This window comes from Anarrhichthys ocellatus, unplaced genomic scaffold (assembly GCF_004355925.1).
Source record: "Anarrhichthys ocellatus isolate YVR2014 unplaced genomic scaffold, GSC_Weel_1.0 scaffold9, whole genome shotgun sequence".
Taxonomy (NCBI): domain Eukaryota; kingdom Metazoa; phylum Chordata; class Actinopteri; order Perciformes; family Anarhichadidae; genus Anarrhichthys; species Anarrhichthys ocellatus.
In genome coordinates this window covers 9,585,850-9,602,454 of record NW_022280039.1, presented here as the reverse complement: position 1 = coordinate 9,602,454, position 16,605 = coordinate 9,585,850, and the positions used below count along the sequence as shown (strand labels likewise).

The 16,605-nt window shown below is 40.5% G+C and overlaps 1 protein-coding gene across 19 annotated transcripts in view; it reads left to right on the top strand.

Moving 5' to 3' along the window:
* The window catches only part of kcnt1b (potassium sodium-activated channel subfamily T member 1b), a 63,102-nt gene that overhangs the window by 37,334 nt on the left and 9,163 nt on the right, over positions 1-16,605 (top strand). For 12 of the 19 annotated variants that reach the window (XR_004212816.1, XM_031849345.1, XM_031849334.1 and 9 more), the window contains 22 exons: positions 1,424-1,498; positions 1,761-1,844; positions 3,198-3,292; positions 4,147-4,327; positions 4,805-4,969; positions 5,216-5,352; positions 6,402-6,465; positions 6,742-6,850; positions 7,109-7,217; positions 8,665-8,814; positions 8,932-9,167; positions 9,436-9,456; positions 10,151-10,364; positions 11,670-11,775; positions 11,967-12,139; positions 13,233-13,304; positions 14,104-14,238; positions 14,546-14,657; positions 15,132-15,233; positions 15,347-15,430; positions 15,515-15,643; positions 16,386-16,406. Coding sequence is in view for 18 of the 19 variants with exons in the window: in XM_031849345.1 (XP_031705205.1) it covers positions 1,424-1,498; positions 1,761-1,844; positions 3,198-3,292; positions 4,147-4,327; positions 4,805-4,969; positions 5,216-5,352; positions 6,402-6,465; positions 6,742-6,850; positions 7,109-7,217; positions 8,665-8,814; positions 8,932-9,167; positions 9,436-9,456; positions 10,151-10,364; positions 11,670-11,775; positions 11,967-12,139; positions 13,233-13,304; positions 14,104-14,238; positions 14,546-14,657; positions 15,132-15,233; positions 15,347-15,430; positions 15,515-15,643; positions 16,386-16,406 (2,574 nt within the window). In the remaining variant the exon portion in view is untranslated. The remainder of the gene's footprint in view (positions 1-1,423; positions 1,499-1,760; positions 1,845-3,197; positions 3,293-4,146; positions 4,328-4,804; positions 4,970-5,215; positions 5,353-6,401; positions 6,466-6,741; positions 6,851-7,108; positions 7,218-8,664; positions 8,815-8,931; positions 9,168-9,435; positions 9,457-10,150; positions 10,365-11,669; positions 11,776-11,966; positions 12,140-13,232; positions 13,305-14,103; positions 14,239-14,545; positions 14,658-15,131; positions 15,234-15,346; positions 15,431-15,514; positions 15,644-16,385; positions 16,407-16,605) is intronic. The other 7 variants (XM_031849340.1, XM_031849337.1, XM_031849331.1 and 4 more) reach the window with 3 other exon arrangements.

Genomic DNA, 16,605 nt, shown 5'->3' with positions numbered 1-16,605 from the left:
AACCAGGTCACAGGGCTGGAAGTGCTGTTTTTGTTTCATCTATGCGAGTCCTCTAAAGGTGCACTTTGTTCCTCTCCAATGGTTTTGATATGCATTTAAAGGGAGCACTGTGCAAGTTAGTGAGCGAAGATATCAGCATTATGTATTCTATGGAAATAACTCAAGTTACCATTAATACAAAGGGTCAGTCTTTGTGTGAGATTCCTCCTAAAGAGCAGGAATAAGCAGAGGGAGATGTACAGTTTGATAAAGAGGTTGACAGCATATTGAAAAGTCCCTGCGATGTAATGCAGTCCAGTACAACAGTAGAAATACAACCTGAAATATGGTCTTTGCTTGGATATTTTAGCTTTAGCTTTGCTGCTCTGAGACTGTCCGTGTCTCTCGGACATGTTCTGTAGGTTTCAGCTTCCTCCCCCTGTGGTGATCCACTGACGTTTTGTCTGGGTTTTATTATTTGCAGTTTCTTTTATCCTTTTTATGTCTTGCCATGTCTTTTTTTCCCTTTTGTCAGAGGACTGTTTAGGGACTAACTACGTATATTTAAGAAGGAACAAATCTCCTTTTTTCAGCTACTGCAAAAATGATGTCACACACTTTTATTTTCTTCACTAAGCTTTTTAAAAGCATTATCGACGAAGGCCACCACTAAACTGAACCTTGTAAACCTTGCTGCTCAATATGTGATTAGTATTCAGACCCACACACTGACTGTGCTTAGTTGCCACCATACTGTCACTGTATGTAAATACTTTATTAACTGGCCTACATCTTGCCAGTGTCCACAAAGTGTTTTCCTTTTCTTAGCTTAGCTTTCCTTCATTCAAGGCCTTATTAAATACATAATTCAGCATGTAATAGTTCGAGGGCACTAATAATCTTAATTTACATAATGCATGTCTGAAAGCAAGAGCAGAGAATTCAACATACATTAAATTACAAAGTAAACTCTTCAAAAAGTCATTAAGATCTAGAAGAAAGCATTTGTGATGGAGAGAGATTTAATTACAAAGAATAGTATAATATTTCTGTTTCTGTATATACACACTGCGCAGTAGCAAAGCATCATTAACATGCTCCACAAACATGCACTTGCATTGTGCATTGAATGCCTGAAGAACAAAACCAGGTCAATGAGGAGTGTTGTTTCCCGACTCAACTATAATTACCAACCTCTCCGTTCCAGCTTTGAGGAACTCCGATCAATACAGAAATTGTTTGTACCAAAGAATGAATTTTTAATGGTATTATTAGAGTAACACGGAGTTACAACTCATAACATTCAAAAGCATTGCCTCTTGCCTGTTTTACAGTATTGTTTTCATGTCTCGGCTGACTTCCCACAACGGTCATTATCTTCTCTCTGAAACAATCTGCGCTGTCGCTGGTTTATTGAATCACTTCCCATCAATTTGCTTTCCAGGGGAACATTTGGGAGCAGATCTTCCAGATAACCTTCATATTGGAGATGATCAATTCAGTGCCATTTATAATCACAGTGAGTAATTCATTTAATTAACTGAGCAGTCAATATGGTCCATTAGAAAATGTATTAACACTCAAGGTCATTGCTCTGAGCAATACGATAATCTAATGTTAATGCCCAATTACTGTGTACCTCATCCAAGGGTCAATTTATTGTCTTCCCTGTATCGAGAATAACGATTTCCTTTCGCGTCTCAGCTATGTTGACGAATAAATATGTCACTGATGTTTCTCACCCTTTCTCTCTTCCGTCTTTCTTTCCTCTCTTCCTTAAGATCTTCTGGCATCCATTGAGAAACATCTTCGTCCCGGTGTTTCTTAACTGCTGGCTTGCCAAAGGTGCCCTGGAGAACATGATCGTAAGTATTTTCAATAGCTGTAATGCATAAAAAAAAGAGCACACGGAACTCATGTTTGTGCTTGTTTGTTGTTTTACCACTGAGGGCTTTGAAGGTACATTATCCATCCTGTCACAGCCATATTGGAGGCCCTTAGCTCATGGGCAATAAAGGCTGACTGGGTTTATACAATTTAGCAATCCGAAGAGAATTCAATTGAGCTGACACTGTGCACCAGCCAATGCATCTTTCTGAGGCTAGTGTTATTTGCTACTAGTTTGTGTAACATTGTTGGCAATGGTTGCTGTTAACGCTGGTTGCTTTGATAAATTAGGTTGCTGGCTAATTTAAACGCCAACACCAACCGTTCGATCAGGGTAACTGAGCCGACTCTTGTTTAGAGAAAAGATAAGAGGCGCTAGGACATTTTTACACAATTTCCTAAGAAATTATATGAATTCTGGTTTAAAATTAAACAGACACACATCTATATTACAGCATTTTTTTTCAAGGTATGTATCTTTTATGAATGGTTTCATAGGCAGCTACTTCTGACTCCCACTCGCCACCAGCAGCTGTTGCTGGGGGGGATTAATGATGCAACTGCAAAGCGTGCAAATACTTAATGCACTGTAGGCCTGTACGGAACAAGAAAATGATAAATGTAGTTTTTGGGGGCTACAGCACATTTCAAACACATGCAGAACCAACAGCAAATGCAGGCAAAACAAAACACTGCAATGCAGCATAAAAACATATAAGGGATACAAATGCCGGGTTCACAGAATTCTGCTGTTGTAGTATCAATAGTGTCCAGGATTTACCATACAGTAGGTGCTGTTACATGGAATTCAAAGCAATTAGATGATAACCAACTGGCGTAGTGTGTTCTCTCGCTGTGATTCAGATGAGAACATGACAGAGTAAGAGCCTCATGCCAAGGCGGTAGTTGGGCAGATGGTAGAATCCGAGGCCAAGTGGACCAGCACATGGAGAGAAAACAGGGACAGTTTGGAGAGGCGATGAAGGGAGGCGGTGGCAGGCAGAACATGCTAACAAGGTGCAACGGGAAATGAGTCGTGAGCTGCTACATTTCAAGACGGGAGTAGGAGAAAACACAATGTAGTATGACAACAAAGGACAGTGGAGTTGGTTATAGACTGTGTGTAAAGTTTGTTAATAATTTATATCCATCATGGCCATCATCAGGGCAAAGTTAATAAATATAAAGACAGTAACTGCCTTTTTTTTAGCATTGTTTGACTGGAGAACTTACACATCTTATAGTTGGCAATGTATCTTACTTATCAGTCACTGGTATGGATATGGTAATAAAAACCCAGCTATCTGGTAATCTCTTTTTCCCATGTCCAGAATGACTTCCATCGTGCCATCCAGAGGACCCACTCTGCCATGTTCAACCAGGTGTGCATCCTCATCTGCACCTTACTGTGTCTGGTTTTCACTGGGTGAGTGAACCTCTGTTCTTGTTAAACACAAACATGCATTTCCTGCTAAATCTGTTTTCTCTGAACTGTGCACCACATGGCCCAAAAAACATCATCTTTACCACAGCTGCAGTAGTATGTGGTGGACAAGGTAGATCATTACACAATGGTGATGAACAGCAGTGAAACACAAGAACTAACAACAAGAAAACACGGCAGGACAATGTGATGAATTAAGAGAAAAACACAGCTGACCGTTCTTATTTTTCCGTACATCATAGTTTCACAAAAACGTTAGTTTCGTTTGTCCAATCTGGGCTAGAAACATGACGGCCAGCTGCGTGAATAGGACCCACTCCGTATGTAGTTACAAACGGCTAATTCTAAGGTAATCGAAACACAAATATTTATATTTTCAGGTGATTATACTCTTAAAAAAAACGTAACTAATAATATTATACTCCATTTCTACCAGTTTGTCCCTCTAAATGTCTACACACTGTACCTTTAAGCACCTTCTTGTGCTTTGGCCTACACCCACCTCCTCCACTCCACTCTGTCCAGTCAGAAATCCCCATTGATTGATTCATTAAATCTCCAACTTGTCAATGTAAAAAACACAAATTACTTATTAGCACAAGCTGGGAGGTGGAACCGACGGAGCAATCAATAGTGTCACTTTAAATGACACACTGATGTGGAGCCTAAGGTGTATTTACTCTACTGCCCTTTGACCTCGGGCAAATTGAGTTTTATATCCAGTCCACCGGGCTAAAACAGCTTTCCCTAGTAAGCTTACTTATTTGAATTATCTTTACCCATAGGAGACATGTCTGATGTAGCATCATAAAGTGTAATTCCTCATCTTTCTGCAGAGCTTGTGGGATCCAGCATCTAGAGAGAGCCGGGAAGCACCTGGACCTGTTTGATTCCTTCTACTTCTGCATCGTCACCTTCTCCACTGTGGGCTACGGGGACGTCACGCCACAGATCTGGCCCTCCAAGCTGCTGGTGGTCATTCTCATCTGTGTTGCGCTGGTGGTGCTCCCGCTGCAGGTAGTGACTGCAGGGTGAACTAACCTGTTTTTTCCCCCCAAGGGTTCCACACCTTGGTAAGTCTCATCGTTAGCAATTCTTGTCATGTTCTGCATCTAGTGATGACCTTTGTGGGACTATTATCAAATATGAAATTACATTTTCTTCCAGCTATCACAGGCTACAGAAAGTACAAACTTAATAAAGTGCATTCTCCTCTGGCATTCCTGGCTGCAGAAGACGTCTGCAAATATTACTCAAAATTCAGGCCGAGTCCTATCGGCTCACGCTTGCTGCATGATAAATCTACCTATTCACTGTGTGATTTATTTCTAAAGATCACAAACGCTTGTTTGAGTATTCCCCAGACGTGCTGGGGAAGCAATACAAATGAACTCCTGCTGCCTGGCAAACTTTCACTTCAGTTTTTCCGTGTCCAGACAGCTAATCAATCTGTCATTTATTATTAATTTAAGTCTTGCGTTGTTGTTTTGTCAGTTTGAAGAACTAGCATACCTGTGGATAGAGAGCCAGAAGTTAGGAGGGAACTACAGCCGCCACCGGGCGCAGACAGAGAAACATGTGGTGTTGTGCGTCAGCTCGCTGAAGATTGACCTGCTGATGGATTTCCTGAACGAGTTCTACGCTCATCCGAGACTACAGGTACCAAAACAAAACAGTTGTATGTAGTCAGTATAAATACCATACATGAAAAATCAAGGCAGCATATGAATGGTTAAGTGATAAGCAGGATGAATATAACCATAGATTTATGTTTAAATTCACAAACTTTATTTTGTGTAGTATTGCTGTAGGATAAATGCAGGATATGCAGCTAGCTGTAAAAGCCTGTACATTATCTAATATTGCATGATTCAAATAAATGCATTCGTAAACCTTGTTTTGCAGGACTACTATGTGGTGATCCTGTGTCCAACGGAGATAGACATTCAGGTTCGCCGTATCCTCCAAATCCCTCTGTGGTCCCAGAGGGTCATCTACCTTCAAGGATCTGCCCTCAAGGACCAGGACTTGATGAGGGCCAAGTGAGTTATTACATCTCTGATTCCACCTTTCTTTATAAAACCGCATATACTGTATGCACCGACTAGTGTATTTAATGGCAACTCAATGTGATTATCAGGCTATATGAAACCAGGCCCTGTTTTAATGTCTAACAAAGTCAGTCATTCAACCTGCATATAATGTCGTTTAAAAGGTTTGACTTTAAGTCTAGCACAAAATCTATGTTTTATTCATTTTACTTTCTGAATAAGAATCTTTAAATTACAGTAAAGTTTAAGTCCTCCACTGGAAAATCAGAGTCCAGGGTACTTACACGTTCACTTGGCTGCCCTCTGCTTGCACATCAGTGTAATGGGATTTCAATCTACATTGATCATCTGCTCACATCAAAGGCCACATAGGATGGGGCAGCAATACAGACTGGTAATAATCACACTGGAATATGTTTGACCTGTTCATATTGTCTCTGTCCCTACTAAGTATTCCAGCCCCAACGTGCCGTTCAGGCGGATCCTGCTGCTGGCTGGCAGACGTTTTGCAGCTTATGATGAGAATGACCAGTGAAATGGAGTCTAAGTTCCTCTCACTAGGACATGATAGTGTGAATTAAAATAAATCTGTCCAGGAGCCCGTCTCCTTTTTTTTAAGAGCCCCTCTTCAATGTGCAACGTTATGCAGGTGTTTCGATTCCACGCACCAACATGTGATAAATAAAATCACCCAGACAGGTAAGCCCCATGGAAACATCAGCCCTGCTAGGCTGAAGGATTTCAAACTTTTCATACAGCAGTTCACGTGTGTCTACTGTCACAAATGAATGATCTCTGCCCCTCGTGTGTCGCTCGCGCTGCGCTCTTAAGTCAAATATCAGCAGGATTGTTTTCACACTAGAATGGAGCCGTTAAGCTTTTGTCACAGGACATTAGTACTCACCCCTGCCTGGCTTTTCTACAAAGCATTGATCTCTGTAAATAATGAACTTTATGTTTGGCTGAATGTCCTCCTCACAGTCAACCCGTGAAACGTCTGTCTTTGTTTCTTTCTGTCTCTTCTCTCCATCTGTGCTCAGGATGGACGATGCCGAGGCCTGCTTCATCCTCAGCAGCAGGAACGAGGTCGACCGAACTGCTGCTGTGAGTCTCGTCAACAGGAGTTTTAAAGTCCACTACAAACTATCTCACGATACCAATGATTTAAATGGAGCAATTTCCCCCCTCACACTCCCCTCCATTACAATTTAGCCGAGAACGTTTGAGATATTCATACGACGTTGTGATTTTGTGGCCCTGCCATTGAGTATTGGGATCACATTGAGTCACTGAGTGAAAACTTTATGGTCCATAAAATTCAGATTGCATTTACAAATGAGTTGCTGGATGAGTGAAATGGAGCCTTTTCTTGTCCCACAGGATCATCAGACTATTTTGAGGGCTTGGGCTGCAAAAGATTTTGCTCCAAATTGCCCTCTCTACGTCCAAATTCTCAAACCAGAAAATAAATTCCATGTGAAGTTTGCAGGTAAGTGCTGTGAAGACTGCCTACTTATTGATTACTTGATTATTTTACTCAATCCATTTAAAAAAGGCAGCCATTTTAAAAGTTAAACTGTTTTAAGTGTAAAAACTAAACTGATGTTTAAAGAGAGGTCTAGTTTAAATCCTAATTTTAAGATAGTTTTAAAGTTATATGCAACATGATTTGCAGTTAAATCCTTGTTGGTGCAACCCAGCCTCAGTCTAACATACTGTATCATTGCAATGTATCCATTTCAATCAGATCACGTAGTATGTGAAGAGGAGTTCAAGTATGCCATGTTGGCATTGAACTGTGTGTGTCCCGCCACGTCCACCTTAGTCACACTCCTGGTTCACACCTCCAGAGGACAGTGAGTACACGCTACTACTTTACAATAACGACAATTAACATTAGCGTTTGTGGATTTGCAGTGCTATCCATGCTACGGTCCTGCAACTTTCTCAAAGTAATATACTGTACATGCTTTGCAAGTTGAGGTAATTTAAAAGTTATCAAATATAAGAAAGTGCTCTTACAGTCTAAGTAATCTAATCGTTTGAATTTTGATCCCTGAGGAAATGCACTTATTCGCATTCTTGCCTCGAGTTAGATGCGTCGATCGATACCAACTCAAATGTCTGTCCATTAGATGGGATGCGATGATTAGCTTAGCTTAGCATAAAGGCTGGAAACAGATGGAAAGAGCTAGCTCTGTCCAAATCTAGCAAAATTTGCCTACCAACAGGTTTGTGAACGGATTAAATGAATAAGATGCTGTGAAACAGTGAGCTCTAGAGATCCTGGTAGGCAGATTTTATTACCTTCTGACAGTGCCAGGCTGTTTTTCCCCCTGTTTCTAGTTGTTATGCTAAGCTAAGCTAACTGTCTTCTGGCTGCAGATTCTTGTGTACCGGATGGATGTGAGAGTAGTATCAATATTTTCAACCCAGCAAGCAAAGAAGCTTATCTCCCAACTATTCCTTTAAGGTTATTTAGTTAAAACTGTAATTTAAGTTTACAGCTTTCTTAAAACATTAAACTTGTTAGTGACCCTAGTTATCTTTGCTTGGCTCGATATGTTTTTAAGCAGTAGCAGGAGAGCTTGACATCTTCTGTCTCTTGCTAAATCAGGTTGCTCTGTTAATGTTTAATATCCCTTTGTGTCATTATTCCTGTTGAAAGAATCTCACTTGATGATGAGTAATAGAGAAAGGTGCCTATCGCTCCTGCAGCAGAGGTGTTTTATACAGACTGTAGCTGCTTGTTGTCTCTACAGAGCTGACTACTGTACGGTCACCATTGCAGAAACTTGTCTCTGTCAAGTCAGTAAACATTACCCTGGTTCTTGCTTGGCAATAAATCTAGCTGTGTTTTTTTATTATTCTGTGCAAGGTGACCACTATATCTTCACTGCTCTTCCATTTTAATTTGAATAACTTGCCCTGACTTGGGGCTGTGAAGGTGACAGGACTGGGAATAGACTTCCTTTTGGCAGTCGTTAATTTAAATGTTATCGCATTGAAAGGACATGAATTGCCTAAATGAAATAACTTCAGCCATTTCTCTTTTTCTTCATCATTATTGTGAATATAAGCTTGTGTGGTTAGATAGATTTATCAGTCTAGGGGGAAATAAGGTCCGAAATTATTTTAACGTGCCCTCGCTGGAAATTCCTTTTGAGTCAATATATTATAGTCTGACATTTAATTTCGGCAAAACATCTTTATTTTCTTAAAAACTGCTGTATGTTAGCAGTCCATTGTAGAAGTCTGACACTTCATGTTACTGAAGTATCTATGATGATAATGCTGTTTCAGGGAGGGGCAGATGTCCCCGGAGCAGTGGCAGAAGATTTATGGACGCTGCTCTGGAAACGAGGTCTACCACATCCGCTTGTGTGACAGCAAGTTTTTTGGGGAGTATGATGGGAAGAGCTTCACCTACGCCTCCTTCCACGCCCACAAGAAGTTAGTAAAACTTCCACTAGCTTAGTCTCAACACACTACAATGATGTTTAATCTAATCAGAGTAATTACTAATGTCTTTGGGAGCAAAAAAGAACAATTTTGAACTTTACCTCCCAGGTATGGTGTGTGTTTGATCGGAGTGAAGAGGGAGGACAACAAGAGCATCCTCCTTAACCCGGGCCCCCGCCACATCATGGCTGCCACAGACACCTGCTACTACATCAACATCACCAAGGAGGAGAACTCGGCCTTCATCTTCAAAGAGGAGGAGAAGCACAACAAGGGCCTGTCTGTGTCCGGCCTCTACGACGCCCCCTCCAGGCTGCCCGTGCACAGCATCATCGCCAGCATGGGTGAGACTCGGAGCTGAAAAGGAGATAGAAGATGCTGTGTATTCAGTTTGCAGACAGTTTTACATTCGTTAGGTTGAAAGGGTTTTCATGTACAAAGAGGAAATGGATGCTTTGTTGCTGATGCTTACTTACTCACACTTCTGAGTGGTGGCTGCCTTGGTGATGCCGTACGCTTTCGCTGACTGTTATGCATGACTTTTTTCTTACATGCGTTTTTACTTTCTTGGCTGACATTATTTTGTTGTGCTTTTTCTTCGACCTGTGAAAGTTGATCAGGCCACTGCATATGGTAAGTTTGCGCATGATGCATCACTTTTCCACACATATTTAGTAGTCCTGCAATTTAAGGAGTACAAACTTTACACTTGACAGGATGATATACACTGTGCAGCACACAGTGATATTTTATTGTTAGTAACACCTCTTAATTCTTTAGTGATTTTAATGATCTTTTTAAAAATTTAAAATCTAATTTTCTCATCGAAGATTTTATATGTATTGTACATGCAGTATATCATGTATTTGATATATGTATTGTGCATATATCATCATGTATCTGATATGCCGGATATATGTGCATACATCATAAAGCTAGTATGATGTATTTTAGGGATATATTTATTGACACACATACAATGTCAATACTGTTTGCATGTCTTTTGTTGTAACTTGAGAGTACAATTACATCGATGAAAGCAATACATTTTCTCCTCAAGGTAAAGCTGAGCTAAAGCAGGTGATCGGGTCGTGAGTGGCAAAGATGCTGAATAAGCTGAACATAGACTGTATTACTAATACATATACAATATGAAAAAGCACAAGAGTGTTTTCTGAGATAAAATGGTTACGGATTCACTAAGACATTAATGCGCAAACATGCGTTGTTGTCTGAACAACATGTGACAGTAAAAGTGCTGCACATGCTATTTCACATGCTGGCTGTCTAGTTTTCTGCTCATGCAATAGCCTCGCGTCGTTTTCAGGCACTGTGGCCATAGACCTCCAGAACCCTGATCCTCCCGAGGAGAGCAGCAAGCTGACCCTGCCGACGGAGAACGGCTCTGGAAGCCGCAGGCCGAGCATCGCGCCTGTCCTAGAGATCGCTGACTCCTCCGCCATTCTGCCCTGCGACCTCCTCAGCGACCAATCGGAGGACGAGACCAACCAATCAGACGAGGAGGGTTCTGTAGGGTCAGAGTGAGTGATGTTATTGACCCAAAAGAGATTTTGTGGTTTTGTATTGTCATGTGGCAGTAAAATAAGTGAAATGTCCTCATATTGCCGGCGTCCTGTGCTCTATAAACTTGATTGATGTCACCTGTTGACCTCCTCTTCCTCATGTCTCAGTGGTTGTAGGAGGAGAGAGTGATAGGTTTGAAATAGGCATGTAATCCATGTGTCATGATGCTGTAATGGTGCAGACATGGCGGTGATGAATGTGTATGTCATGACAGGGAGGGTCATCACTTTTCCTCTTGAGTGAAGCTCATGCTGTATGTCCTTGTTTAGATCTTCACCCCTCAACGCTCATCTATCAGTCGCCATTCTAGCAATTCAGCGAGTCAGAGTAATCAATTTATCTCAGCAGTTTTGTTCTTCTCGTTTCCTTCCCTGTATGTGGTTTCATTAGCTGGAGATAACTTTAGGACAGATTGGATGCCTCTGTGCCTCACAGTCTGTTCCTCAGTCTTTTTGAACAGCAACTGTTATTGGGTCTTATAAAGTTGGACTTAACATGGTCCTTCTAACCTCTGAGCCCCTATTACTGCGCCTCTCGACACTTGAGTAGTTTTTATTCTTTAACAAATGTCAGACACAGTAGTTGAGGGGATGGAGGCAACTGCATTGTCTGCAGGAAACAGACCGAGCTGCTCAAGGTCCCACAGTGCCATCATGTGGTGATCCGGTATATGCATCCATAAACAAAGTCTCTTTTATTGGTAAACTAGAGGGCACCGTGAAACTGATTAGGGTAATTGCAACTGGCATTTTACAAATTGAGGCTCGCAGAACCAAACTAACACAATTGTTGCGAAACAAAATGAGACACGATTAAAACTAAACAGACTACAAAAACATTGTAATTGCCTGTGTAGATTGTGTTGAGCAGGAATGAGTCCTTCGGGCTTACAAACATCAGTCATTTGAACAAAACCGATTTTAACAAACGGAAAGATATAAATGTTATTTACTGGCAGTCATTAGTGGTGATATTTAGCATGATAGAATAATGATGAAAGTATTGAAAAGGGATTCGGGGATACACTATTTTTGTGTGAGGTTGTGTCATCTGGCACAAACATCAACTTGGACTCACGGATTAGAATTTAGCAGTCAAAAGTAAATGTCACTGTGACCTCATTTCGGATAGACATGGATCAAAATTACAACTTGACGGGTTGGCATACAACCACGAGGTGGTAATTCTCATTACTCCAGTTCGTTGACACTATGTTATTACAATGTTCAAGTTTGGTAAATTCTTGTTTGTTTTTCCATCAGTTTTGTGAAGGGCTACCCTCCCAACTCGCCCTACATCGGCAGCTCTCCAACTCTGTGCCACCTCTTGCCACAGAAAGCTCCATTCTGCTGCCTTCGCCTTGACAAGGTGAATTCACACACAGGAGCAGACAGAAGCAGTTTAGGATTAAACTAAAAAAAAAAATGCATTAACCTTTTTTTCACAATCTTTATATACAATCTTTACATAACACATGTATGTTATGTAAAATATCTGCTAAAAGCACAGTACAAGTGAAACCTGACTGACTTCCTGTTGAATTGTCTGTCTCCGTCCAGGGCTGCATACATAGCAGCTTTGAGGATGCCAAAGCATACGGCTTCAAGAATAAGCTGATAATCGTGTCCGCAGAGACGGCGGGAAACGGTCTCTACAATTTCGTTGTCCCTCTGCGTGCTTACTATCGGCCCAGGAAGGAGCTCAACCCCATAGTGCTACTGCTGGACAACCAGTAAGACCTTTAACAGTCCTATTTGTTTGTTCTTACTCCTACAGGGACGTAAAACCACCGACGTTTTCATGATGACTTCAAAAAACTCGAGAGTAATGCGTTTGTATAGAGGCCTCTCTAACACATGGACTACCTACACCGATAGTTACAGTTTAACACTATAAAGATGAGATGGTATGCAGATAGACAGTAGACTGATACAGCTGTGCATTCATGTTGATAAAGGTTTAGTGGTATTAGAACTTTTTATTACAATTCTGTAGTTAGTTCTTTATTTCAATTATCTCAGAGTTTGATACAGATAAAAAATGATCTGCTTTTTTAATATGAGCATAAAATGAAAGTGACAGAATTTTTTGCTGTTAGAGTTAGTTATTTTAGCTTGATGAACATGGGATACTTAGCCTCAAAGTATAGGAAAATAGTTTTTACATTATTGATAAAAAGCATTTTTTCATGTAGAGAACTGAATCAAAGTTCAAAATGTGTGAGGATGTGGATGTGCCCGTTTGTGTGTTCGTGTTTTTTTGCATTTGCTTGTGGATGCATGAAATAGATTTTTGAAAAATGTTCCGGTGCTCCGTGAGTTTGTAATTTAAAACAACCAAAAAGCAGTCAGCTGAGCACAGTTGGAACTATGGGTTAGCGTTACTTCAAAGAAATGGCTTTTGCATTATTCAATCGTCCCTGCATAAGAAAGCCTAGGAAGTGTGTTAGGGTATGTAAACATTTCTGTGTCTGGTGTGTGTTTTCTGCTCCAACTCACTTTGAGTTTTATTAACTTCGGCCAAATCTCTGCGGTCGCTGAAACCAATAAACTATGCCGACCGAGAGCCAAGAAAGCTGAGTGATGACCTCGGGGGTTTTCATAGCAACCCGTTAAATCCTCTTGCAGAATTTAAGAATTTAAACATACGTTTTCTTTTTTTTTTTTTTGCCATGGAAATGAATCCAGTTAATACAGCCTCTGCACTTCCCTGACCAACAAGTTAATTTCAGGAAATTGCAGCAGCAGTGTCATAAAGTGTCACTGGAGTTTTCCAGAGATAATTAGTCTGGCAGGCTCATTCGTGATGTTTCCTGTTTCCCGCAGGCCAGACAACCACTTCTTAGAGGCCATTTGCTGCTTTCCAATGGTTTACTTCATGGCTGGCACAATCGATAAGTATGTTTGGATTATTTATAAACCTATGAAAACCTGCTCGCTTGATTCATTGATTTTATGATCACGTTCATCTCGGTAGTAGTTTTTCCATTTGTATTACAGCTACCTGCCTCGTGAATAAATCCTATTCTTATTCCCACATACATTAGCGAGTTATTACCTAGTGATTTAATAACCCAGGTTGGACCTTTAAGTCTTAAGCGAGCTTAGTTAATTAAGATTTCAGCAATGTGTAATTTGGTTGCTACGAAACATTGTTGTACTGTCCAATCAAAAGCAATCGCCGAGGTAAAAAGGGAGTGACTGCAACATCAACGTTGTAACTGTCTGTACACATGGAATGTGAAAAAATGATTGTATTAATCATAGTTTAGTATGACTTAGAGATGCCATAAATAAGTCATAGTATAGTATGTGTAAATAAATGCCAAAAGAGTTAGTCAGAGTAAAGTTTGTCATAAAATGCCATAATATATGTGATTAAATGTGATCGTATAGCATGCCATAAAAACCGCGTAGCATAGTATTTCATAAAAATGTCAATAGTACAGTATGCTGTTAAAATTTGATTAAAAGACTTATAGTATAGTATGCCATAAAAATGTGTCATATTCTAGTATGTCTTAAAATTAATGTAGTTAAACTATCTTTGTTACAAAATATGTCGCAAAAATGATATAAATTACAGAATAGAAATACATTGAACATTACAGATATTGCCATTGTTATAATATCCAGGGTGGAATATTTCCTGACATGTCATGCCGTTATGAACACTGTTGTTTTGTGAATGGACCAGCTTGGACAACCTGCTTCAATGTGGCATAATTTACGCTGACAACTTGGTGGTTGTGGACAAGGAGAGCACCATGAGCGCCGAGGAGGACTACATGGCAGATGCCAAGACCATCGTCAACGTCCAGACTATGTTCAGGTAACACAGGGAGCATTTCATTGTGTAGAAACGTACAGTAAACAGTTGGTACCATGCGGCTGTTTACGTCTGAGCCAGACCTTTGTGTGTTGGCTCGAATGTGCATCAGACTCCACTTAATTAACTCCCTTATCTGTTCTCGTAAAGATGCTGGAAAGCAAATGCTTGTTTTCAGAGTCTCAAAGACAAAGTACTTTTTTTTTTTTTTTTTCAGCAACCAAAATTAAAAGCATCTATCACTGCCACGTGGGGTCTCCCCCTCAGCACGAAGCATTTCTTCCCTTCACTAACATCCGTCTCTCTTTAGGTTGTTCCCCAGTCTCAGCATCATCACGGAGCTCACACATCCGTCCAACATGAGGTTCATGCAGTTCAGAGCCAAGGACTGCTACTCTCTCGCTCTCTCCAAACTGGAGAAGGTGAGCTGTTGAGAAAGAACCATGTTACGACTTCGACTTCTGTTCTCTTTTCTTCCTGAAAGTAAAAGGTGTGAAACTCTGTGGTCCATCCATGTTTTCAAAAGGCTGATCAAAGCTGCATTAACGAAGATGATGTCTAGCAGGGTAATGTTTCAAATGAGTCTTAAAGGATTGAGGGAATCAATTATTCATTCTCAACCTCAACTCTCAAAAAAACACTCTTGTATGTGTTGTGTCTTTAGTGGTAAACGTACCATTTGTCTCTTCCCCCTGTATATTTTCAAGTGCTTTTTCATGTGCCCTTACGTCTGTTTTTCCAGCACTGATAGTAAAAGAAACGGAAGGAATTGTGAAGACTTTCACCAGAAAGCATGGACTTTAGTAGTATCTTGAAGTCCTTTTGCAGATGGAGCAAAAGAGCAATAGTTCAGTAAACTAAATTTGAATATCTGGTTGCTCTATTTCTCTCTCCAGACGGAGCGTGATAAGGGCTCCAACCTGGCCTTCATGTTCCGGCTGCCGTTTGCTGCGGGCAGGGTGTTCAGTATCAGCATGTTGGATACACTGCTTTACCAGGTGGGATAACTAAGTATATGTACATAAATGTCTAACCCTGACTTCTGAACAAGGCGTTTCTGGCTGGGCTTGTTCACAATAGTTCACCGCAGTCCTTCTCTCTGCTTTAACAGTCGTTTGTTAAGGACTATATGATCGCTATTGCGAGGCTGCTTCTTGGTCTGGACACCACGCCTGGCTCTGGGTACCTGTGTGCTGTGAGTCGGAACGTTCATACTGCTAAACATTTGAGTAAATGAGTTTGTGCTTGTATCTACTTGACTCTTATTCTCCGTCCTCAGATGAAGATCACAGAAGAGGATCTGTGGATCAGGACTTATGGCAGACTCTTCCAGAAGCTTTGTTCCTCCAGCGCCGAGATCCCCATAGGGATCTACCGCACGGAGTCGCACATGTTCTCAACCTCAGAAGCAAGTTCAGTTTTATCAAACGCTTAATATGGGCGACCTCGCTTTGGGTTTGGCTTTAGCTGAGGCTCTACTGCCGCTTTAGCTTCTTTTCATTATTCATTCCCTCATTCTGTGTTTGCTTCATTCCTTCTTTTCTTTCTTTGTTTAAAATGTCCTTCCATGATTTGAAAATTTTCTACTTTTATTTCACTCCTCCTAGTTCATCCCTCATGTTCACCTCTCATTCTCCTCCTTTTTTTCTTTTTGAAATTCAATTTTTCTCTCCATTCTCCCACCCTCTCTTTGGGTTTTGTAATCTTTCTAACTTGCTGCTTTGAATGCTTTTTCTTGTTGCTTTTCATCCATCGTTGTTTCCTCATTTTTGCATTTCTCTCTTCTACTTGTTTGATGCCAGGAGAAGGAAATTAAAAAAGGAAAATTATGCATTTGAGGCATTACCAACAAAAGGGTTTTGTGTGATTTAATAAAAAATAAATCGGCCCTATATGATATTTAGCAGGTTATGTAAGTGGCTAATGTCAGATCCAAACTCACCAGCCACAAACTAGAAATGTAACATTGCTAGATAATAGTGTTAATTTCCACCATTTTAGTAGTGAATAATACAATTATAAATACACTATATTTAATAATTCATGTGCAAACGTTTGAGGCTTTGGATGATTTTGTTTGCTTTGGATGCCTCCGTCTTTCATTGCATTTCTTTTTGTTTGGATGTCTGTTTGTCCGTCTCTTGTTTCAGGGCAAGGACAGTTACGCACAGGTAAGATCCGAATGTGCTTGTTTATAATTTGTACTATATTTTCCTCAAATGTCCTCTTTTTGCTTACAGCACACAACGATCAATAATTCAATACTGGCATTTTTCTGGCTTATCAAAATGTAAAGCTCATTGCCGTCACATCTTGATATTGCAGGCGCCTGAAATATGAAAGTTTGCTTTTATTGTGATACACGCAGGT